General features: G+C 42.5%; 1 protein-coding gene across 1 annotated transcript in view; it reads right to left on the bottom strand.

Moving 5' to 3' along the window:
• Positions 1-25,366, bottom strand: part of LOC132347501 (transmembrane protein 132C-like) — a 184,169-nt gene that overhangs the window by 75,311 nt on the left and 83,492 nt on the right. The window contains exon 4 of the mRNA XM_059894070.1: positions 24,356-24,494. Coding sequence (XP_059750053.1) covers positions 24,356-24,494 — 139 coding nt within the window. The remainder of the gene's footprint in view (positions 1-24,355; positions 24,495-25,366) is intronic.

Genomic DNA, 25,366 nt, shown 5'->3' with positions numbered 1-25,366 from the left:
GTTCTCCCCACTGCTCTACTTTGAACTCTTCTCATATTTTGGCATCCCCAAACATCCACTGTACTTCAATTACTTTGCTACAGAGAAGGAAATCCCTTGAAGGAAAAGAAAAATAAGAAAGGAAAAGAAAACCTGTGAACTCCCGTGCTGGGCTTTAGTCCTATCTCAGGGAATCTCAATCAAACCACATCATTCCACTTCTCCAGGTCCACTGTTTCTATTGCTCTTGAACCCCCCTGGGAAGGTCACAGTTGCAGAAAGTGCAATCACATGCATGGCGGCCCCCACACCCACCTGCACTGCTAGCCCATCCTCTGGGACAGAGCAAAGCGAACTTCTGCAGCTTTGTGCCAGTGGCTGAACCACGGCCCTCAATTGGTTCTTTTTTTTTTTTTTCAATTTTATTTTATTAATTTTTTTATACAGCACGTTCTTAATAGTTATCCACTTTATACACATCAGTGTATACATGTCAATCCCAATCTCCCGATTCATCCCACCACCACTCCCACCCCTTTCCCTCTTGGTTTCCATACATTTGTTCTTTACATCTGCCTAGGACACTGAATCTTGTGCTGAGCCAAGTGTCTGCACATTACATCACCAGCCCCAGGCAGACTGCAGCTGAATTACAGACACAGGTTCATGGTGTTTCTCAGAAAATGGAAATGACGCAGAGGGTTTCTGAAGATGGTGATGGGAACTGTGGTGATCATTGGCCATTGGTTTTCTGGGCACTGTACCATAGAGAAAGATAATGAAAGAAGAAGAAGGAGGAGGAGGAGGGGGAGGGGGAGAGGCGGGGGAAGGGAGGAGAAGAAGAAGAAGAGGATGAAGAAGAAGAAGGGGAAGAAAGAGGAGGACACAGGGACTTGGGGTAGTTTTGTCTTTTGCTTTTCTTAAATATGAGGCAATATATATTAAATCATGAGACAACCCTGAAAATGCAATAAAACACCCACAGAATCCTCAGTTTTAAAGGAGACTGAGTCAAATGTGAGCTACTGGAAGAAGAAAGGCAGAGGCTGATGGTATTTTTCTAGAGGAAGCTTCTGTGTCTTGTCCTTCCACTGGCGGTGACCCTGAGGCATTGCAAGGCCAGAGAAGGAGCTCCTTAGCCAGGCATCAAGTGCCTCGGCTGCACCGGGAGCAAGAGAGCAAGGCCAGAGATGAGATCAGAGGCAGGAACAGGAGAAGTCTCTCAAGGCAGCGTGGAGGGCAGCACCTCTTCCGGAAAGGGACTGACCTGGGGAAATAGGAACTCCGCAGCCTGCAGGTGAGGGAGGGTCAGCTTTCCTGGGAGAGCATCTCTCCAGGTGGCTGTTCACCTTGCTTCCAAAGACAAACGCCAGCCACTGCAGCTTTCTTTACCGATGGGTTCAAACTGCCCCTGGGATGGAGCCATGATAAACTCTGTCGACGGCCCCTGCTTAGAACCCAGGAAGACAGGATCGGGGCTTGGCGTTGACTGGTGTCAGAACGAAAGGCTCTGTCTGAAGAAGGCAATTCAGTGCAGCGGAGATGAGCACAAGTCAGACAGGCCTGAGTGGAGCACCGGTGCTGCCCTCTCTGAGCTACTCCATGTCACGGAGCAATCTTCTTCACTGCTTTGTGTCCCAGTGTCCTCATCTGTAACTTGGGTAGGGTTAGTACCTAACTCCCAAGATTGGTGTGATAGTTACATTGGAAGGCAAGTGTAAAGTGCTTGGTATATTGCCTGGAATACAGGAAATGCTCCAAAAGACGCCCATTTGGTGGATAGACATGGCTTATTTTGACTGAGAGATGTTGGAAGCCAGAAACTTCCCCGACAGAAAGAATGCTCAGGGTGGCTCCTACATGCTTCTCTGGAAGTCAAGGAAGGCCCTGGGGTCATGAACCATCTCTTTGGATACACTGGCAACCCAGGAACTTGAACTGGAGTTAGAAGTGAAGGGACACAGTCTGGATGCCATTAAGAATCTAAGAGGGAGGGAGACAGGGAGGGAGGGGGAGGGGGAGGGGAAGAGGGAGGGAAGGAGAGAGGGAGGGAAGGAGATAGGCAGGGAAGGAGAGAGGGAGGGAGGGAGAGGGGGAGTGAGGGGGAGGAAGGGAGAGGGGGAGGGAAGGAGGGAGGGAGGGAAGGAGGGAGGGAGGGAAGGAGGGAGGGAGGGAAGGAGAGAGGGAGGGAAGGAGGGAGGGAGGGAAGGGCCATGTGATGCTCGCTGGCCCTTTGGGGAGGGGCCACATACAAGCTGTGCTCCCTGCCCTGGGCTCCAACTGGAAAAGCCACTGATGGCTTAATGGACTCTGCTATTCACCCCAGTGACATTGTTCTCCCGGCAATAAAGACACAGATTTACCTAGGTCTGCATGTTTAGGTTTCTCTTCCTTTAGTTCTTTTATTCTAAAATCTCTTTTCCCTAATGTGCAGAGTTGGTCCCTTTGTTCTCAGGTAAGTCTCCCCTCTTGTTGGGCCTGCTGGCTTCCGATCAAGGCTGGCCTCTTTCATGGATGACTCAAGGACATTGTAAAAAAAATTGTAAAGATAATTTGTAGATTCACACGGAATTGTAAGAAATAATACACAAAGACCCCATATGCACTTTCACCCAGTTTTCCCCAGCGTAATATTTTGCATCACATTGGTCAATATCACAACCAACAATTATGATTGATACCATCCAGCTACCTTAGTCAGATTTCACCAGTTTTACTTTCACTGATCTGTGTATGTGCATGTGTGTGCAGTTCTTTGCAGTTGTGTCCCATGTGTTGCTTTACCGTACCTTCTACCAATATTGTACTTTCTTTGAAATGAGTGAAAACTTTCGCTCCAAAAAAAGAGAACGATTGAAATCCAAGGATGAGCACCGATGTCCTCATCCCTCAAAGAAATCTGCAGCTACGAGGACCTCGTCCTATGGTTTCAGCTACCACGGTCCCATATAACTTCTCTGCTAAAAGCCTGGCACACAAGGCCAAGGCCGTCCCAAGGCCCTTCATGGTTCTGAGAGTCCCCACTGAGGTGCTCCGTGGCCGCTTCCCTGAGGACTATGGCAAACCGCACAGAATGTTCCCAGCACTCCCCTAGGAGCCAGACCTGCCCCTGGCAATCTGGGGAGTCGATCCGGGAGAAGGTCAAGGGAGAGGAGAGGCCCGATCAAGCAGGAGATTGCCCGTGTGTTCTGCACAATGCTCCCTGGTTCCTTCACATTTTAGTTATTTTAATCATGGACAGCTTTGGTGAAGTACAGAAAACTGCATATATTTAAAGATTAAATTTAAAGTGTACAGTCTGATGAATGTTTACATATAAATGTCATATCTATATGATACCTATAGCTAGCTAGCTAGCTAGCTATTTATCCATCTACTCTATCTATCCAGCCATCTATCTTTCTATATATCTATATCCATCCATCTTTATCTATGTATGTATGCATGTATCTATCTCTGCATTATCTATATATCTACCTATCTATCTACCTATCTATCATCTACTCTATCTATCCAGCCATCTATCTTTCTATATATCTATATCCATCCATCTTTATCTATGTATGTATGCATGTATCTATCTCTGCATTATCTATATATCTACCTATCTATCTACCTATCTATCATCTACTCTATCTATCCAGCCATCTATCTTTCTATATATCTATATCCATCCACCTTTATCTATGTATGTATGCATGTATCTATCTATGCATTATCTATATATCTACCTATCTATCTACCTATCATCTACTCTATCTATCCATCATCCATGTATATATATATATCTATATCCATCCATATTTATGTATCTATCTATCTATCCATCTACTCTATCCATACATCCATCTATCTATATATCTATATCCATCCTTATGTATGTCTGTCTGTATGTATGTATGTGTGTATGTATGTATGTATCTATCTATCTCCCCAATACCAAAGGATTGTTTTGCCCTAATATGTTATGTCATCAGATTGAATACAAATATATACTTTCATCAAAGTCACTTCCAGTTGAGACCACTCTTACAGTGAATTAAAGTGGGTGTGTCCTTTAGATATAATAGTCTTCCATGCCAACAATAAATGATATAGTGCATCAAGCCATTTTCCCCAATGAAAGCAAAATCTCCCAGTAAGAGTGAGCATGTAGTGATGGATAAGCCTCTTCAGAAGCTGATCTCATGCAGCTGAGCTGTGGACCACGGTAGGTGGTTTTGTTAGCTCAGGGGAACGATCAGATGGAAGAAACTCCTCATCCATCTGGCCTCGTGGAAGAACTAGGCAGGATATCGAAGATTTGCAGGGACGAAGGAGTTGAATTTCTGATCAAATAAAAATGAAGCATGTCCCCCCTTTTAACGATAATGACCAGAATTAAGTGAGCGGTGTTGTCTGATAAGGGAGTGATATTTCAGCATCCGCTAAAAGGAGTGATCGTTCAGCATCCCCTAAAAGGAGTGATCTTTCAGCATCCGCTAAAAGGAGTGATCTTTCAGCCTCCCCTAAAAGAAGTGATCTTTCAGCCTCCCCTAAAAGGAGTGATCTTTCAGCATCCCCTAAAAGGAGTGATCGTTCAGCATCCCCTAAAAGGAGTGACCAGGCTTGAATGAGACACAGCATCACACAGTCCCCATCAGAGGGCAACCGGCTTCTTTCCAGGTCCCTCTCATGAAAGATACAGCTTAATCAGAGCAGGGGATCCCCATCCCCTTCCCAGACAGAGTAAGACAGCTGAGATGTGTCCAAAGGACCCGCTAATATATTTTAACATAATGACTCAGCAGCTTTTGTTTTGGGTCTGTGCTTAAATAAATAAACCTGAACATCTGTTCCTGGAGTTTGACAAAAATCACTAAGTCCAGAGCTGACTCATCTAGGATGGATTCCCTGACTGGGGACAGTTTTAGTCATTATTGCTCTAAAGACCAGCTTTTTTTTTTTTTTAAAAAGTAAAGAGGGGCTTCCCTGGTGGCGCAGTGGTTGAGAATCTGCCTGCTAATGCAGGGGACACGGGTTCGAGCCCTGGTCTGGGAAGATCCCACATGCCGCGGAGCGGCTGGGCCCGTGAGCCACAATTACTGAGCCTGTGCATCTGGAGCCTGTGCTCCGCAACGGGAGGGGCCGCGATAGTGAAAGGCCCGCGCACCGCGATGAGGAGCGGTCCCCGCGCCGCGATGAAGAGTGGCCCCCACTTGCCGTAACTAGAGAAAGCCCTCGCACGAACCGAAGACCCAACACAGCGAAGAATAAATAAATAAATAAATAAAGTAGCTATAAAACTGTATTAAAAATAAACAAACAAACAAAAAAAAAAGATAAAACGTGACTTTCACAATGTATATGTATATCAAATCACCCTGAGGTACACTTTAAATGTCTTACAATTTAAAAAAAAAAAAAAAAAAAAAAAAAAGTAAAGAATAACAGACACAAATACACACCATATATCATTTTCCCTTTCTTTTCCTTTTAAACTGTGAGTTTGAGTCCTCTGCATTTAAATTTTTACATCCAATTTGTAGATTTCTTAAAAAAATATTTCAAATGCTATTTAAATAACATCCTTCTATTTCTCTGAACCCCTTTCTATACTTGCAGTGTTGTAAACAATGGGTGGGCAATAAAAGAAAGTTTACTCAGCCAAGCTACAGTTCTCCAAGGAAGCATAGCTGTTTCTGTAAATGCTTCAACATCTTATTTTCATTAATTACAGAGAAAAAAACCCAAAACAACATCTCCCCAAACAAAACCAAAATAAAGACACACACACACACACACACACACACACAATGTAGAACTATTTACCTGCTCCTTGCTTATCCTATTTTCTCCCTGTAGGACTTTCACTTCTGCAGATTTCAGTATGGCTCAATACCTTACATTTGGAAAAATTCCATTGCACGTAAACACAAGAGAGCATCAAATTAGTTAATGTCTGCCTGCTTGTAGAAGATATCTGTGCTTTGTTTATTTGGTTTGGTTTTGTGTTCCTAGTTTTCCTCTCTTCCCATAGCCAAGCCCCCTTTTCACATTAGCACCTGATTTCTTTTGGGGATGTACCTTCCCCATCCACTGCATCTCCCTGGATCTGGTTCAGAGCGGGGGGGGGGGGGGGGGGGCTGACCTCAAGCTCAGGATGCAGGAGGTCACCTGACCCAAACCTGGCCAATCAGTGCATCACACCCCATAGAGACTATATAAATGGGTCTATTGAGAGGAAGTTGTTCTTAATTCACTCAAGTTTCTCATCCGATAGGTGAAATAGTTTGGAATTGCATGGGCCTATCTTGTTTTCACTTGGGAAGGGTCTACCTGAGAATTCCAGCATAAAACAGAGCCAAAAAGATGGAAGTCCCATTACCTGAAAACAATTTTTGAGAGCTTGGTTCTCTCCTGCACTTTTCAGCAACAGCAAGCAATGCATTTTCATTTTTATTTATTTAATTTTGATTTTTGCTTACTCATGGTTGAGTTAGGTCTTGGTCACTTGCATAGAAGAGTCCTGACAAATACACGCAGGGCAGACCCTGTGCCTTAATTGCCCTCAATAAGCTCTATCCTGCTTCTGTAGCTTGAAAGCACTGCTTCCTACTTCCAAGATCCCCAAGATGCTTTTTCCTTTTTTCAGTCTGGAAACGTTGCAGCAGGGGTTCAAGTAAATGCCACCTCTTCTCCTATTCTCCCATGATGGGCTGACAGGCCCTCTTTATGGCTCGTAAGCCTTTGATCTATCCCAGTGGACCATGACTGACAGAAGATAGAGAGGGTGTCTGTGCCCCCTTAATTTCTGCAGCCTCCAGCACAGGGCTGGCCACGAAATAACTCAATAACATGCTGACTATTCACAATAGCCAAGACATGGAAACAACCTAAATGTCCATCGACAGATGAATGAATAGAGATGCTGTGATATATAAATACACACACACACACACACACACACACACACACACACACACACACACACAATGGAATACTACTCAGCCATCAAAAAGAATGAAATAATGCCATTTGCATCGACATGGATGGACCTAGAGATTTTCATACTAAGTAAAGTAAGTCAGACAGAGAAAGACAAATACCATATGATATCACTTATATGTGGAATCTAAAATATGACACAAATGAACTTATCCATGAAAACAGAAATGGACTCAGGGACATAGAGAACAGACTTGCAGTTGCCAAGGGGGAGGGGAGGTAGGGGAGGGAAGGATTGGGAGTTTGGGGTTAGCAGATGCAAACTATTGTACATAAAGTGGATAAACAACTACGTCCTACTGTAGAGCACAGGAAACTATATTCAAAATCCTGTGATTAAACCATAACAGAAAGAATATGAAAAAGAATGTATATATATGTATAATGGAATCACTTTGCTGTACAGCAGAGATCGACACAACATTGTAAATCAACTCTACTCCAATAAAAAAAAAATAACATGCTGAGAGCGAGAGGAGCTACCATGTAACGTTCTTTATGGATTTGATCTCTGCCAGGTGCCCGGCTGTCTGAAAAAACTCTCCTACGTTTCCCAGGATTTCCGAGTGCCTTTCTCTTTCTCTTTCAGCTCTCCATTACGGGGGGAGCACAGCCGACCACTCCGTGTCCATTCAGTCTGCTGTTTTGAGGCATTCGAGACATTTATCTCCCACAATTCTGGGGGCTGGAAGTCAGAGATCAGGGTGCCAAGCACTGCCCTAAAAGCATTACTTTAAACAATTCTTTTAATAGTTCAACAAATCGGCACTAGTAGAATCATTGTCTTACAGGAAGGAATCAGAAACCCTGAGAGGTAAATTTGTCAAGATTACACTTGACAAATTATATGATTATATATAATATATAGAACAGATACATATTAATATATATAGGACATATATATCCTAATATTTATATAATATATATCCTTATGCATATAATTATATACCCAAATGAATAAATAATAATATATTATATAATATGCTACATAATATATTGTTCCTAACACATATATTATTATTAGTTAATATGTTAGGAGCAAATGCTGGCTTTGAACCCAAGCAGTCTTGTTCCAGAGTCCCTGTTCTTAACCACTACTTTTATATTGACCATCTTAAACAGGATCTGCTCTTAAAAAATCTCCCTATATAAATATAATGTGATTATTAGGTATAAGAATGAATTACAAGGGGGTGGGATGATTAGAAATATCCCAGGACACTGGTTCTTACCTTTGGGTACACATTGAAATCACCTGGGAGAACGACTAACCTCTCAATTCTGTGTAGGAATAGCTGATGTTTCTGTTTTTCAGCCCAAGGGGTGCCGCCCTGCAGTGATGGCTTAACCACATTCTACAGCTTGTTTTACCTGCACACTTTGAATTTGTGCAATTATAAAAAAGACTGCTTTTTGTGTAAGCATCATTTCACAGTATATGCATACATTGAGACTCACTGATATTTATAAATCCCACAACTGGTATTTGCAAAAGTCACATTTTCACCTATTGTCATAAAAATAAACAATAATTTGGGAGAGCATCTTCGAAGGTTCCCTCTTCCTCATGATATTTCAAAGCAAACAGGAGTCCTGCGGGATATTGCTGGGTGGTTTGATTTCAGTTTTGAGAACAAGATCATCTGTCTTATCAATTTTTCCAGGGGTGCCTGTCAATCAGGATGGACTTCTCTTCCCTCTAAGGCTACCATGGGACCCCTCCAGGAGGGAGTTCAGCAATGTTTTAGACCCCCCATAACCACTCCCCAACCCCCAAGCAAAGCCCATTAAGAGTCAGGATAAGAGGAAAACACACAGAGGGCATCCCAGCCAGTTCCAGCCTTCAGGGAACCCAATTTCTGCTAAAGAAGATAAGATTCATTCCCCAGAACAAAACAGAATAATCTGAGATTATAAATTAGAGTCAGCAACATGGTGCTATGAGGTCTGGTTTTGTGTCATGTTGTTGGGCCATGTCTTACTTCCAAAAAAGAAAACTTGATAACATTTGAAACATCAGAATATTCTCTGCAAAAATCCAGATCCCTGGCTTCTCTTGAAAAATCAGAAGTCTCATCAATACCCGCCCTGCATTTCCACACGGCGACATTTAGTTGAGTTGAACAAAGGCCCCCAAATATTTCCACTTCCTAAACCCCAGAACCTGTGAATATGCCAGGTTCACAGACTTATGAAATGGAGTGTTACCCTTCTCTTTGTTGTAACTGATGAGGGCAGATGGGAATAATCATAATATTATCACTTTCCATTGCACCATCAACCTATTATCCAGTTTGGCATCTCATTTCAGGAGGGCCCCTCGAACAAATTAGTGGTGAATTATTTATATGAACAGCTGTTGCCAAGTATATTCCAGCTGTTGCTTCATGAAGTTATGCGTTAGTAAAATTTTGCCCAAGGCCCATGTAAGAAACCAAAGTCAACACCAAGTGTAAGGAATTTCTTATCTCATGTTCAAAGTTAAAGACATAGTCACACACTGAGACCCTCCATATGCAAAGCTAAAATATCAATCCTCCTGTCCAATTTTAGCTTTACAGTTGCAAGCTAGGACTCTTATTTGCTATCGTATTCTGTGCAAGATCTGGTCTTATAAGGAAACCCAAGTGCAAATTCTTCCACCATCAAATGCAGACACTCTGAGGGGGTCGGTCAGTCGTAGGTTAGAACTCACCACATCATGCAGTAGAACTCACAGGATGGGGCTCCTCCAGTACTTTGACATTCCCTTCATTTGCAAAATATCACTTATGAACATGCACACTTTCATGTTAACCAGAGCAAAACTTTACTGGGAAGTCAAAATATTGACAGCTTCAAAAGAAATGAGTTGAGATATTTGCAACTTTCTATCCAATGACTTCCCACATCAAAACTCATCCATTCGTTGTATCATCTCAATATCCCTTTTCCACTCCCAAGATGGCAGGTTGGTAACAGGGCAATTTATTTGGAATAGCCTATTCAGTAATTGTTAGCAGATTGATTGAATTCAGGAGACAGTTCCATTTTAATGGGAAATTTGGAGAATGTAAGGCGGGTTGTGCTGGTGAGAATTTTATCAACAGTCACAAAAATGGTAATGAGAAGTATGATTGTCTAGATGGTGTTTGGGAGGACTCAAGTGTCCATCGATGGATGATGAGTGGATAAGCAAAGTGTGGTCTATCCATACAGTGGAATGATATTCAGCCTTAAAATGGGAGGAAATTCTGACACAGGCTACAATATAGATGAACCTTGAGGACATTATGTGAAATTAACTCGTCACAAAAAGACAAATACTGTATGATTCCAGTTACATGAGGTCCCCACAGTAGTCAAAACCATAGAAGCAGAATGTAGAATGGTGGTTGCCAGGAACTTGGGGGAGGGTGGAATGGGAGTTAGTGTTTAATGGAACAGACTTTCAGTTTTATAAGATGAAAAGAGTTCTAGACACATTATGAATGGAGTTCATACCACTGAACTGTCCACCTAAAATGGTTAAGATGGTAAAATTTATGTTATGTGTATTTACCACAATAAAACAATGGAGAAACAAAGATAATCAAGATATAATATTCCTTAAAGGAATTTTGAAAAGAATTCGGCCTATGGATGTGTTTATGTGGTGCAGGAAGAATGGGGCTACTACCCCCCCAGAAAAATGAAAGCTTTGCTTCTTCTATCTCCCACATTTTTTGTTATTACTGAAAACATTTAAATGGTTAATTTAATACACTTTTTAAAATTTTATTGAAGTTTAGTTGATTTACAGTGTTGTGTTAATTCCTGCTGTACAGCAAAGTGACTCAGTTGTACACATATATATTCATTTTCATATTCTTTTCCATGATGGTTTATCACAGGATATTGAATAGGGTTCCTTATGCTATACAATAGGACTTCATTGTTTACCCATTCTATGTATAATAGCTAGCATCTGCTAATCCCAAACTCCCAATCCTTCCCTCCCCTAGCCCCTCAATACACTTTTATATTGAAAATAACATTATATAATGTATTTTAGACTAAGGAAACGTGAGTTTGAGGTTTTTCAGTGAAAAACTGCAAGGACAGAGATGACCCAGCTGACAGGCCTCAGATGTCCAAGTGTGGGATGGAGCCCAGAAGGGCAAGGGCTTCGGACTCTGCCTCTGTGACGTACCCTGGCGATCCCTGTCTTGGTAACAGCAGAGAAGAGCACTGTTGCCACGGACCTTGGATGCACCACGACAGCCATCTTCAGGAGGGACAAAGCTGGGGTGCCTCCTGGTGACCTCTGAGTAGCGGACTTAATGAGACAAAATCATAAATCGTGGTTGTTAGGGAATAACGGTGTGCAGGTGTCACTGGTCGCCCAACTAACAGTCCCCTCAGGTCACCGGTCAGCACCTGCTGAGATTCTGAAGCCTGATAATGTCACGTCGTACAACAGCGACGATATGTTGATTTTATTTAAATGTATAAACACTAAGTAGGCTTTAAATCCTTCCTTGTATATAATAAAATACCAAATCCTATCAGTTCCATCTCAAAAATAGTTGGCAAATCAGACTACGTGTCACCATGGGCATTGCCACCATCCAGACCCACACCGCTATCATCCCTTCTGGGACATTTATAAGAACCCCCAATCTGTTCCCATGATTCCTTTTTTGCCCTTTGACAGAGACATCACTTTAATTTTAAAAAGTTCTCCTTTTATTGAAGTATAGTTCATTTACAATGTTGAGTTAATTTCTGCTGTACAGCAAAGTGATTCAGTTATACATGTATATACATTCTTTTTCACATTCTTCTCCATTCTGGTTTATCACAGGATGTTGAATAGAGTTCCCTGTGCTCTACAGTAGGACCTTGTTGTTTATCCATCCTGTAGATAATAGTTTGCATCTGCTGATCTCAAACTCCCAATGCATCCCTCCCCCGAACACCTCCCCCCAACCTTGGCAACCACCCTTCCGCTCTAAATGTCCGTAGTTCTGTTTTGTAGATAGGTTCATTGGAGACATCATTTTAAATGTGAAGCGGCAGCATGCCACGATCTCTAGTCCCAGGCTTCAAGGACATACCATTCCACTTAGACTTTTAAAAAATCCCAAGTGGTCACCGAGGCTCTGAGTGACCCGACCCCGCTCACTCCATCTCCTGTCGCCTCCCTCTTCCTCACTGACCACAGTTACCTGGTGTTAATTCCTGGATGCAAAGCAACATTGACCTTCTCAGAAAGAGAATCTTGGTTTCGGATGCTTTGATATGAGAAAGACTAAACACCTCACTAGGCCTCCAGAGATTCATGACTGATTGTCTTGAGCAACTCTGTGTAAAAAGCCAAATGGGTGGAGCAAGTTTGTTTTTGGCTGTTCTGGGAAGATGCGTGTGGGTCACAGGTAGGACGAGGTGGCAGCTGCCAGCGCACACGGCACTGAGAGCGCAGGAGCCGGGAAGTTTCTAAGCGTTTCATCAGTCTTGGCAGCGAAGCCGCGATGCTGATGAAGTAGCGAGCGCGGGGAGATGAAAGACGCTCCAGGACTTTCATTTTGGCGTCGTCTTTTCTCCAGACACCAGGGCAGTGGAGCGTCTGCTTCCGCAGGTGACACGGTGCTGCTCCCTGGCCCAGAGACGGATGGTAAACAGACGGAAGGAACTCACTGATGGGGCCGCTCTCTCTCTCACCCTCCCCACCTAGGCTATAAAATCCAACACTGTGGATTCAAGGGAAGACGGCTTCTTCGGGAAGTTCAGGGGGCAGCAGATGAGAAACGGAAAATCTATGGCTTGAAGGAAAGGCAGGCACTAAGGGTGCTCCCTCGAGCCAGCTGCCCCGGGGCATTACTGGATCTTAATCGGGTGGTGACATTTTGGGGAAAACCGCAACACACACACACACACACACACACTCCCCTCAGAATGGTCCAATCTGCGGTGTTAGGGGGCCGGGGTATTTATACTCCACTCCTAAGAGTCACCGGTGAAGGGATGCTCCTGGGAGGGGCTGCAGTTACTGCCCAGCTCTCCCAGCCCAGCCCACAGTCACATGGCAAACTTTTTCACAGCTGTGGGTAGGAGGGAGAGCCCTTGGGCACAGAGGGGCACGTACCAGAATATGCAAGTCGAGGGCAAGAGTGGATGGTACAGGCTGAACGATCCAGGAGTGACGTGAAGGGCAGAGGGATCGATGACCTACAGGGTCTGTTATACCTTCTCCCTCTGCCTAAAGATCCACCTTCACTTCCTCTGTCTGGACCAGTTCTCACTGTCATTTCTGCTTCAGTTTGTACCTGCAGCTGCCATCATACTGGTGATTGCACGGCACTTCGATTGTGTATTTGACCGTCCCCGATAGACTGCCTACTGACGGACGGCTACGGTTGCAGGCTTTTGTACATCCAGCTCCATTTGAATCGCAGATAAACAGAGAATATGTTTTTAGTCTAAGCATGTCCCATGCCTATCCCGTACCTATGGTATCAATTGGGAATCACATGGTACCTGGCACTGGACAGGGGCTGATTCTGATGAATGAATGGACAGAGCATTGGAAGCAGCGTTTAGCTAATTACCTAAAGGTGGGCATGCCTCTGGTTTTACAGCAAGCCTGTGTTAACCCTGTCACGGTGAAATCGGCACAGCGATCATTTTTTCTCAGTGACAAGACATTCAAGGTGCATGATCTTCAGGGAACGCACTGGCTATCTGTCAGGTGTGATCATCACCTTTCAGGGCAGTAACATGGAAATCATAGCACGGTCGAGACAATGAAGCCATGATCAGCTTGCGGGTGAATAACCTCATCTCTAAGTACCCATGTGTTTTGTGTCTCTTTGTGTTAAATCATTCAAGGAAGCAACTGTGTTATTAAATTTAATCGAATGTAATGATAGTCAGTAGGCTCACAAAGGTTACTTCCCTCTTCACTTGGTCACTTAAGAAATTCACCCTGGGGACTTCCTGGTGGTCCAGTGGTTGAGACTCCGCCCTCCTGATGCAGGGGGCACGGGTTCCATCCCTGGTTGGGGAACTAGGATCCCGCACCCCGCAACCCGCACCTCACGGCAAAAAAGAAAGAGAGAGAGAAAGAAAGAAAGGAAGGAAAGAAAAGAAAGTCGCCTTGATATCCTGTCCAAGATAAGTGATGCTTTTTATGAGGCAAAAGTTCGCTGCTGTTGGGGAGGTGATCGTATAGGACACGGAGTCCCAGGCCACGAGCAGACATGCACAGAGCATGTGAAACTGACAACGCCTTTCAGCTTCTGTCAACCTTTTCCACTGCAAATTTACCTGATTAAGGAATTTCACTCCATCCCCTGGAACTTTTATGAAAATTGTACATTTTTTCTATCTCTATGTATCCGTGCATGCTGATATCTGATTACTAGAATGGCTTATTTTCCCCCCGGTTTGAGGGTTGTGCGTGAAAATCCTTCCAGAAAGAACAGACAGATAAAAGCAAAGGCATCAATCCCTGCACTCCTCGTAGAGCTGTTGGGAAGGCTCCTCCTCTGAGAATTCAGAGAAGGCACTACGCGCCTTGCATAGAATTTACTGTCCCGGAAATCCTGACTCAGAGGCTGACCTCTGGTGGGAGATGTAACAGCCTTGACATTGACACATTGACATATAGGGAACTCAATCCCACCTTCCATCAGGGGCAGAGGTGGCCACAGTAAGTCAAGGAAACTACATGTATGGGTCTTTTGGCAGCAGGAAAGTGAACCTTTCTAAATAATGGTGTAAATGATACAGGATTCCAAAAATGGAAGTTTCAGCTGTGCACCAAGACAATAGATGAGACATTTCTAAGTAAAGGCAAGAGCTGATCCAAGAATAGCCATCTTCTTATCTTCGCTTAATATTTACAAATGTGCTTCAGTGCCCATCAGAGTAGAAAAGAAGTCTCCTAAGAACCAGAATCCATAAAGGAAATTAGATTCAGATCATTTGATGAATCCCTACCCTGTCACCAGTCCTGGGAAGCAATGAGCTTACTGAAGTCTAGCATAAGACTGGTAAGAGCTGGCATATTTAAGCTAGGAATTAATATTAATGTAAATGATTATTGATAAATGAGACTTTTGCAACTTAGTAATGGTGTGAGAAACCATTATTTTTTCCTACCGTGGACAATTAACCATGAAGAGAATAATTATAGACCTCATAAAAGTAAAAATCGAATTAGTTTGATACGCTTAGGGAATTAGAAAATGTCCTACTCATTAGTCTTCATAATGAAGAGCAAGAAACATAAATCTGCTCAATAATATAATGATAAATAATTTAATCTTTTATTTTGACTCTCCATTATGGTAAATTAGGAGGAAAATGAGATAAAAGGGGGGACGGAGACTCAGAAGATCAGAATGGGTTTAAGAAAGAGCTGAGAATCTAGAGGCCTGGCGTCTGGCGAGTCTGGGCTTCATCCCAAGAGTCACCTCTGTTGCACAAGAAGACTATTAAACTCGGTGCTCTCTTTGGCCTCATTTAGATCTATCTGTCGACTGGGTTCAGGAGAGAGATTCAAAAAGAGAGAGAGAGATGCTTCAGTAACTCTTTCGATGATTGACACAAGTAGAAAACGTATTCTCAAGTATTCATGGATTTATGGATATAGATCATATTCTGGGTCCTAATAAAAGATTCAAGTAATTTTAAAGCTTTAAAATAATATGATTTATAGTCCCTGAGCAAAATGGAACTAAATTAGAAATCAATACCAGATCTATGAAAAATTCCCAGATATTTGGGAATTAAATAACACAATTTTATTTTATTTTATTTTTTTTTTAATTTTATAGCTACTTTATTTATTTATTTATTTATTTTTGGCTGTGTTGGGTCTTCGGTTCGTGCGAGGGCTTTCTCCAGTTGCGGCAAGCGGAGGCCACTCTTCATCGCGGTGCGGGGACCGCTCTTCATCGCGGTGCGCGGGCCTTTCACTATCGCGGCCCCTCCTGTTGCGGGGCACAGGCTCCAGACGCGCAGGCTCAGTAGTTGTGGCTCACGGGCCCAGCTACTCCGTGGCATGTGGGATCTTCCCAGACCAGGGCTCGAACCCGTGTCCCCTGCATTAGCAGGCAGATTCTCAACCACTGCGCCACCAGGGAAGCCCTAACACAATTTTAAAGACGAACTCAAACCAGACATTAGTGTTTTGAACTGAATGACAATGAAATGCAGCATATCAAAATTTATTTGATCGGGTTTGGTAAACTGGGAGAAGGTAAGAATGCCTTCTGGGTGTTGGCCACAGGTGGATAGTAGCTTTGAATAATTTTAAACACAATTTAGTTTCCAGATGGATGTGGAGGTGATGAAGAAAGATGCTTAGGAGTGTTAACTATCAAAAGGGCCCTTCATGATCACCAATTAAGATAAAACATTGCCTGTAGTCATTCTTTGCCCTCAAGGAGAAAAACAATACAGGTGGTAATGAACTGCTTTCTTAATTTAAGAAGAAGTTCCTAGAAGTTCCCTTTCTGGCCCGGTCTCATCTACAAAAACTGAGCTCTTTGTCCAAATTAAATGTGATCACCAAAGCTACATCAATCCATTAGCATCTGTCTTCGTCCCCTTGTGCCGTTATAATAGAATACCAAGGACTGGGTGCCTTATTTTTCACACTCCTGGGGGCCGAAAGTCCGAGATGAAGATGCCCACAGATTCGGTGTCTGGTGACAACCTGCTTCCTGGTTCATAGAACGCTGCCTTCCCTCTGTGTCCTTACTTGGTGGAAGGCGTGAGGGAGCTCTCTGGGGTCTCTTTTAAAAGGGCATTAATCCCATTTCTGAGGGTTCCACCTTCATGACCTAATCACCTTCCAAAGGTCCCACCTCCCAAAACCATCACCTTGAGGAATTCAACATGTGAATTTGGACATTCAGTCTATAGCAGCAGTCAGAGAGATTTTGGGGAGTGAAATGATAAAAATTTTTTAAAAATAAAGTTTGATTTTGAAGTGTGGACAAATAGAATTCTTTCATAATTTTCTGAGCAAACCAAGAAACTATGAAGCACTTTTAGGCAGAGGGGGAAATTTTATTTTATATTCAAACAAACAGATATGATTTGTAATTACATTATCGGTTCAGTTTTCCAGATTAATTCTGATCATTCCATGACAAATCATATAGCATAGTCATGTAAGGAGTTCGGGGTGGTTCATTGTGAAGTGGAAACACAACCATGATGATAAACTTGGCAATTAAGTCAAATATATCCTGACAAATAATATGCAAATTTCATGCATTGTGGTGGTCCTAATTTTGGAGGACCACATTCATTTTTCCTAGATGACTCAGATGGGATGTGGAATTCACCCACATGGAATCGAGCCTTGATGAGCTTATTGTGGTTACGGGGATAGCTAAATCACTGATGAGAGACATCAGGAAATAATCATCACACTCATTCAGACTTTTCTGCGACAGTTGTGAAGTCAGTGATTCATGTATCCACAACTTTTAAGGGAGTTTTTTTTTTTTTAATAAATTTATTTATTTTATTTTTATTCATTTTTGGCTGTGTTGGGTCTTTGTTGCTGCACGCAGGCTTTCTCTAGTTGCGGCGAGTGTGGGCTACTCTTCGTTGTGGTGCGCGGGCATCTCATTGCTGTGGTTTCTCTTGTTGCGGAGCACAGGCTCTAGGCACGTGGGCTTCCGTAGTTGTGGCTCGCAGACTCAGTAGTTGTGGCTCGCCGGCTCTAGAGCACAGGCTCAGTAGTTGTGGCGCATGGGCTTAGTTGCTCCGCGGCATGTGGGATCTTCCCAGACCAGGGCTCGAACCCGTGTCCCCTGCATTGGCAGGTAGATTCTTAACCACTGTGCCACCAGGGAAGCCCATAAGGGAGTTTTTTTTTTAAAGTGAGGTCACGGGAAGCATGAGCCCAGGTGAGGGTGGTGGAAATTGACTTGAATGAATCACGGTCATGGCAAGCATCGTTTGCCCACGAGCCTCAGTTCCAAGGGAGACATTAGATGTGAACATCCACAGAGACAGGTCTCCAACTTCCCTTCTGCAAATTAGTGACCTCTATCCTTCCTTTGAAAAATATTTTTATTCTACTTAAAAAATATTTAATACATAAATACACACTTATTTTTAAAATAACATTAAACACAGATTAGAAAAGATAATGAAAATCATTAAATTCCGACCATCCAGGGGAAAAAAGATGTTTATATGCCAGTAATCTTTTCACTGATATGTGGATGGATATAAAATATATAAAATGTGTGTTTTAACCACAGGGTGCCTTCAGTGACTAAAATAAGGGTGTATACAAATAGCATTTCAAGGATAATATCACAAATACAAAATAATCAGATGTGGTTTCTCACTTTTCCTACTGATGGGTCCTGGGCTGGAGTCGATGTGACAAATGCATATTTTACAGACCGACTCTGCCTTTTCTGTGTGAGCTCAACTGCATCTCTGGAAGCAGCTTTAAAAGGCATGACTCTCTGCAGCTTTACCCATCTTTAACTCATCTTTATAAGCCATTCTGTAATTAGTCACAGGTCAAATCAACATCTTATAAATGTGTCCCCAGGATTGAAATCAGTAACCCATTAACACAATGCATTGTCTGGCTTCTCTACATCTGGGCAATGTGATGCTATTTTAAGTGGTCTCAGCCAGACGCCTTTTGGCCCTAAAAGCAGACCACTTACAGGCGGCCACTTGCCGTTCACAGAGTGACGTGGCTGGGTCAGGTTAGAGGTGAGCGATGGGGGCTTAAACAGCAAAGCTCCAACAACATTGCTTCTACGAAATTGATCTGTATTTCACAAATGCTTTGGAAATGAGTAAGCAGGTGGCTGCAATTTATATCCATTCAGTTTTCCCTGCTTTTATCCCTTTTTCTCCCTGGCTGACAGCTTTTTAACAAACTGCTAATATACAAGTAGTTATGCTGTTTGTTTTCTTCCATGTCCGTGTGTTTCTTTGCCTCCATCCTGGAAAGTTTTCATCAGAAATGTAAGCACAGTCTACTGGAAAACCCAACAAGCCAACAACCCAAATAACAAAAGTATGTCCTTTTTCGAAAGAAAAAAATACATATATATAAATAGATCACTTGTGGAAAATTATGAACAAGGACAGATTATGATTCTTCATTGTGGAATTGTGTGATTCTTTCTTCTGCCAGGCCCTCAGTTTTCTTATAATCGAAATTCTTCTTCTTCAAAAACCAAGATGAAATTTCTAAATTTCTGAAGAGTGCAGGATGGAGGCAGATAGTAAGAAATGCAAAATTTCATGGAAAAAAAAAATTTTTTTTTCTGGCCGCCCTGCGCAGCTTGTGGGATTTCAGTTTCCTCACCAGGGATTGAACCCGGGCCCCCGGGCAGTGAAAGTGCCGAGTCCTAACCACTGGACCGCCAGGGAATTCCCTGGAAATTTTAGATGGGTAGATGACACTGACTAAAAGGTTACAAAAGGTAAGGAGATCTTCCATTGTCTGGTAACTTTATTATTCATCCTCTTGCAGAGATATTGAAGGGTCTGCATTGCTGTTGGTAAAAGTCATGGCATGAGTTGAACAGAAGGAGCCGCTTTGTCTACACTTCTGTAGACAGCAGGAACGAGCATCTTCCCCTCCCCAGTGCGAGTGGGACGGATTGGCGTAGCTTCTATTTTCAAGGCAGAAGCATGATCCCACACTACTACCACCACCATCACCGCTTTCTCAGCAGATGCGCCCAGTGGCCTGGCCAAGCCATTGCATCTTTAGGGATAACACCAACCCCAGCACAAATACACCAGCCCCCAGCGCTAACGCTGCTCTCCCCAACTGTTAGAGTCTCCAACCCCACCTGCAAGACTTCCTTGATTCCAATCCCACCTCCAGCAAGCGACAGCACAACCCACGCCTTATGGGACTCAGTGACTTTATAGAAGAGACCCCGGAGAGCTCCCTTGTCCCCTTCCCCACTGAGGACACAGCGAGAAGATGGCATCTATCGACCAGGAAACGGGCTCTCACCAGACACGGAACGTGTGGGCATCTTGATCTTGGACTTCCAGCCTCCAGAATTATGAGAAATAAATGTGTGTTGTCTAGAAGCCATCCACTCGATGGTGTTCTGTTATAGCAGCCTGAACAGACTAAGACCCCATTTCTGAAAAGCCTCTTACGTCAAATGATGTTAAACCCACTGAGGAAGGTAGACTCGGAAAGAACTTTATAATTAGGATGACCAAATGCTTCATCATCCAAACTGGGACACTTGTGAGAATGAAAGGGCCACGCTGAGTAACCACGGCAGTTTGGTGGCTGTACACTGGGGCTGCCCTCCACCCCCCAGGCCATACGGTCCCCGAGTGATCATGACATTACCTGCAAAAAAAAGACCGTTCAGGGGTCCTCAGTCATCCAGTGACATGTGTTTTCCATTCCATTATGAGTATTAACTTAGACATTAGCCAACAATGGAAAACCACACTATTTAACATAAAAATCTACATTCCAGGCCTCTCTTAAGAAGAAGGAAAATCTGGTACTCTGGGCTCACGTTCCCAGGATAATCCTGAGCTGCGAGCAGCGGCCACAGTCAGATGGGGATTTGCTTTTCTGATGCCACAGTCCCCACTCCTCCCTATTGTCACACCTGGCTCATCACCTCCTTGGGGTCTGTAGGTGTTTACTTGGAACCTGCCCTACTCTTCTGCCCCGGGGTCCCTCCTCTGAGATGAATGACATCCTAAAGTGCCATCCCACCGTCTTTCCCAGGACCCCAGAGCAGGCTCTCAGCTGGTACATGCCAACAGGCTTTCCTCCAGGCCCTAGCAGGAAAAAAAGACTGTGGAGCCCAAAGAGAAGAGAGATGGACAGGGCAGCCTACAACAAGGAGCTGATAAGACATTGTGGCCAAGAGGTCAGGGCTCTTCCTTTCTCTCACTCAGGGATTCTACTTCATATCCCAGTTTTGCTTCCTACACTGACCAGTACCATCTGTGGCTAAAATGTGAATATCAGTGCTGTGATGGGTGTATCAGTGTCTCTGTTGGTCATCTTTTCAGCCTGATTCACAGCATGAAGTTTTGGGAAACCCTGCTGGAATTCCCTGGCATGGAATCTTCCATGCTCCTTCCTCTATACACCCACAGCATGTCCTAAGGTCCCTCTAGTTTTGTTGTGCCACCTTCCTGTCTGTCTGTGGGTCATTCTTGAGTCCTGCATCCCTCACATCCAATGCAGCAGCAAGTTGTATCATTTGAAGCAGTGAAAGGTCCTCCTCTCTCCATCTACTCTTTGCTCTCATCTTCTTCTGCCTGGACTAGTGCAGTAGCCTCCCAACCGTTCTATCACGGTCCCCTCTGGTCCCATCAAACCCTTCTCCACACGGGGGTCACAGGGATCTTTGTAAATGGCAAAGCGTCTTCACTTCACTCTCTTGCTGGGAAACCATCAACAGCTTTGCAATACGCTTTTAAAGTATCAACTCTAGCCAACCTCTCCTGTCTACCCTGACCATCTTCTGGGGCCAGGAAAACAGGCCACTTCATCTTTCTAAAACATATCAGGCTGTGGCTGACTCAGGGCTGTTGCATTTGCTATTCCCGGTGCCTAAATGCTCTTCCCCTGAATTTATTAGCATATCTGACTTTCGCATCCTTCAGATCTCTGCTCCAATGCCCTCCTCAGAAAGGCCTTCACTGAGAACCCCACATGAGAGCAGCCCCATTGCTTTCCATCACATGACCCTATGTTACTGTTTTCCCATGTGTATTATTCTCTGAAACCATCTGGTTTATTTCTTTACTCACTTCCTCACAGTTGACCTCTCCCAAGGAAACGTGAGATTCATAACACAGCCCATCCTCATCGAAACAAGCACGGCAATCATCCCTCACCACCGCGTCCCACTGGAAGCCAGGACACCAAGATGGCAACAGCAGGTTAGCGGTGGGACTAAATGCAATGAATATTTTCTTCTCCAAAGATGATGTATGTGACTGTGGTATTCAAGAAAGGATTTCTGTTAAAGGAACTCTGTCATCAATGCTTTTCTCACTAAGTGTCCTAACGATCTAGGAGACGTTACATCTTTCACACCAAGAAGCATACAGGCAGAGCAGGCAACCTGAGCAGAATCATCTAGGAAGGGCAGTCAGGACAAGTTCCTGGGCACATTCTGGTCGACTCGTCCTAAGGCTAGGTGATGAGAGGGGTTCTGAGAGCAGGTTTGATCTCAAAGAGTGCTGTGATTGACTGGTGTTGACTCTCAGGCCCAAGGGAGGGCTGAACAAGAGCCTTCATCCTATGACTTCTCAACTCCAGTTTAGAATACTACGATGGCATTCACATTTGCAGCAACATGGATGGACCTAGAGATGATCACACTAAGTGAAGTCAGACAGAGAAAGACGACTATCATGTGATATCACTTCTATGAATCTAAAATATGACACAAAGGAACTTATCTATGAAACAGAAACAAACTCACAGACATAGAGAACAGACCTGTACTTGCCAAGGGGAGGTGGATGAGGGAGGGAAGGATTGGGAGTTTAGGATTAGCAGATGCAAACTATTATATATTATATAAAATGGATAAACAACAAGGTCCTATTGTATAGCACAGGGAACTATATTCAATATTCTGTGATAAACCACAATGAAAAAAGAATATGAAAAAGAATGTGTATATATATGTACAACTGAATCACTTGGTGGTACAGTAGAAATTAATACAACATTGTAAATCAACGATACTTCAATAAAGTAAATTTTTAAAAAAATAAATAAAATACTAAAAAAAAAAAGGAATACTAAGATGGCATTCATACAGCTGAGAGACTGCTCTTCTAACTGATATTTGCCAAAGGCTGCATGTTGTGAGAAGTTAATGATGTGTTTCTACACCAGTTAATAACCCCGACTGTAATATTATCAATGTAATTGCATAGCTGTTCATAGATGAAAATCATGTTCCTAGATAACTCATCGGAAAGGTAAACTTGTCAACCCAACCCTAAGCTGAAAATTATTTGATTGTCTTTCTTTTAAGAAACAAGTAGTGACTTCCCTGGTGGCCCAGTGGGTAAGACTGGGGTCTCCTAATGCAGGGGGCCAGCGTTCGATCCCTGGTCAGGGAACTAGATCCCACATGCCACAGCTAAGAGTCTGCAACTAAAGATCCTGCATGCAGCAACTAAGACCCAGTGCAGCCAAAATAAAAATAAATAAATAAATATTTTTTAAAAAAAGGAAACAAGTAGCCTATGGAAAATATTAATCTGATAAACTACAAAGTAAGTTAGATTAAGCAAATGAGTTACTCTGTTTTCTTATTTTAAATAGGGTCACATGTTTGTCAGAAAATTCCTATAATGCCTAAATTAATATAATTAATTATATAATAATTATAAATAATATATATTACATATATAATAATATAATAAATTAATTAATATACTAAAAATATAATAAATTCTAAAATTCCTAAATAATAATTTATTTCTGCGCTTAAATGATGTTAAGTCCTCTTTTGAAATACCTTTTTTTCACTCCAGTGATATTACTTAAATTTATAGAAATAGATTTAAATTTGGCACACAAATTAAATTTTGCACTTACTCTCAAAGGAGAAAAGGACTAGTGTGTATGAGCATACAAACAATGACAGAACATGGAATTTTTTATTTGGTGGGGAGAGGGGCCTCTTTTTAAGATGGGAGAATTGATACAAGCGTCTTATTTCTAAACATAAGTCCAGGAAGCACACATCTGGTCCATTTGTTCTGTTATGCGTCATGTTCCATGTTTAGCTTTGTGCGTTCTTGCAATTTTGCAGTTTGAGGAAAGCATTTCTAATCATGAGAGTCAGTAGAACTCAGCTCATTCCCAAAATCCTATCACTTCCTCCGTGGCAGAGCAGTGGCGTTGAAAGTGTATAAAAAATAATGAGGCTACGGCTTATTTTGACATTTGTATCTTATTAACTCACATTTAATTTTCCTACTTTCTATTACTCATGAGCTGGAAAACTATCTTTCATTTCTGCCAACCATCGGAAAATAGAAAATAGTAGCTTTCTCAGTATGCAGAAAATAACTTCTTGTGCAGTGAAATCCACAGATTTATAGTAGATGTAAGCAGTCTTAATGGGTGGCTTGAAAAATGTTCCTGGTTTGTTTAACACCAGAGATTGTCTGCCAGTATCAGATAATAATAGTAATAAAATAATATCAATAATAATAATTTATCTCATTCAGCGTGTATTTACCCAGCTATCGCCTAGGCTCTCAACGCTGATGTATTGTTGTGGTAGCCTGCTTGTTGCCACCCCATCATACACACATCCTTGGTCTTCTCTTTTTCACTAACAATATCCCCAATTTTAGCTGGCTGTGCAGAACAAACACTGCATTCACCCACCTCCCTTGCAGCTATATGTAGTCATGTGATGAAATTCTGGTCCTCTGGATATGGAAAGCAACGCACACATCTTCTGGGTCATAGCTTCAAAAGGAGAGGACATATCTTCCACTTCCATCATCTCCTCTCCCTCCACCAGCTGTAATAGGATGTGAAGGTGCATCTTACTGAAGCATTTAGTTAATGACAATCCTTAAGAGATAAGCAGCAAAAGAGAACGTGCTCTCACATGAACATTTCTTAAAGAATGCTTAATGTTTCCAGAGACTCAGATAAGTATGAAATGATCACCAGTCTACACACGAGGTAAAGTATCATCATCACTGTTTGAAAGCTGTAGAATCTGGCAATCAGAAAGATACACGTTGATAATGCCATTTGCATCAACAGGGATGGACCTAGAGATTATCATACTAAGTGAAGTACGTCAGACAGAGAAAGACAAATAATCATACGATATCACTTATATGTGGAATCTAAAAAAATGATACCAATGAACTTATTTACAAAACAGAAAGTCACTCACAGACATAGAAATCAAACTTAGGGTTACCAAAGGGAATAGTGGGGAGGGGGAGATAAATTAGGAGTTTGGGATTAACAGATACACACGACTATATATAAAAGAGATAAAAGAAAAAAAAGAGAGATAAAAGGATCTACTGTAGAACACAGGGAATTATATTCAATATCTTATACAGTAATAACCTATAATGGAAAAGAATATGAAAGTGATATATATAAATGAATCACTTTGCTGGATACCTGAAACTAACACAACATTGTAAATTAACTATACTTCGATTTTTTTAAATGGTAAAAAAAAAAAAAAGGTACCTGTTGAGTTAAACATCAGACCTGGAAGTCAGATTTTCCAACTAGGGCCTTTGATAAGGTGGTGACAGGGAGAGAGACGAGTTTTAAAAGCTAACAAAGGCAAATTTCCTGTGAGAGCCCTTATATCATTCTAACAAGCAAATGATTTAATGTAGAGGGCAGTAAGATAATCCA

This window comes from Balaenoptera ricei, chromosome 14, assembly GCF_028023285.1.
Source record: "Balaenoptera ricei isolate mBalRic1 chromosome 14, mBalRic1.hap2, whole genome shotgun sequence".
Taxonomy (NCBI): Eukaryota; Metazoa; Chordata; class Mammalia; order Artiodactyla; family Balaenopteridae; genus Balaenoptera; species Balaenoptera ricei.
This window is presented reverse-complemented; position numbering and strand designations above follow the sequence as displayed.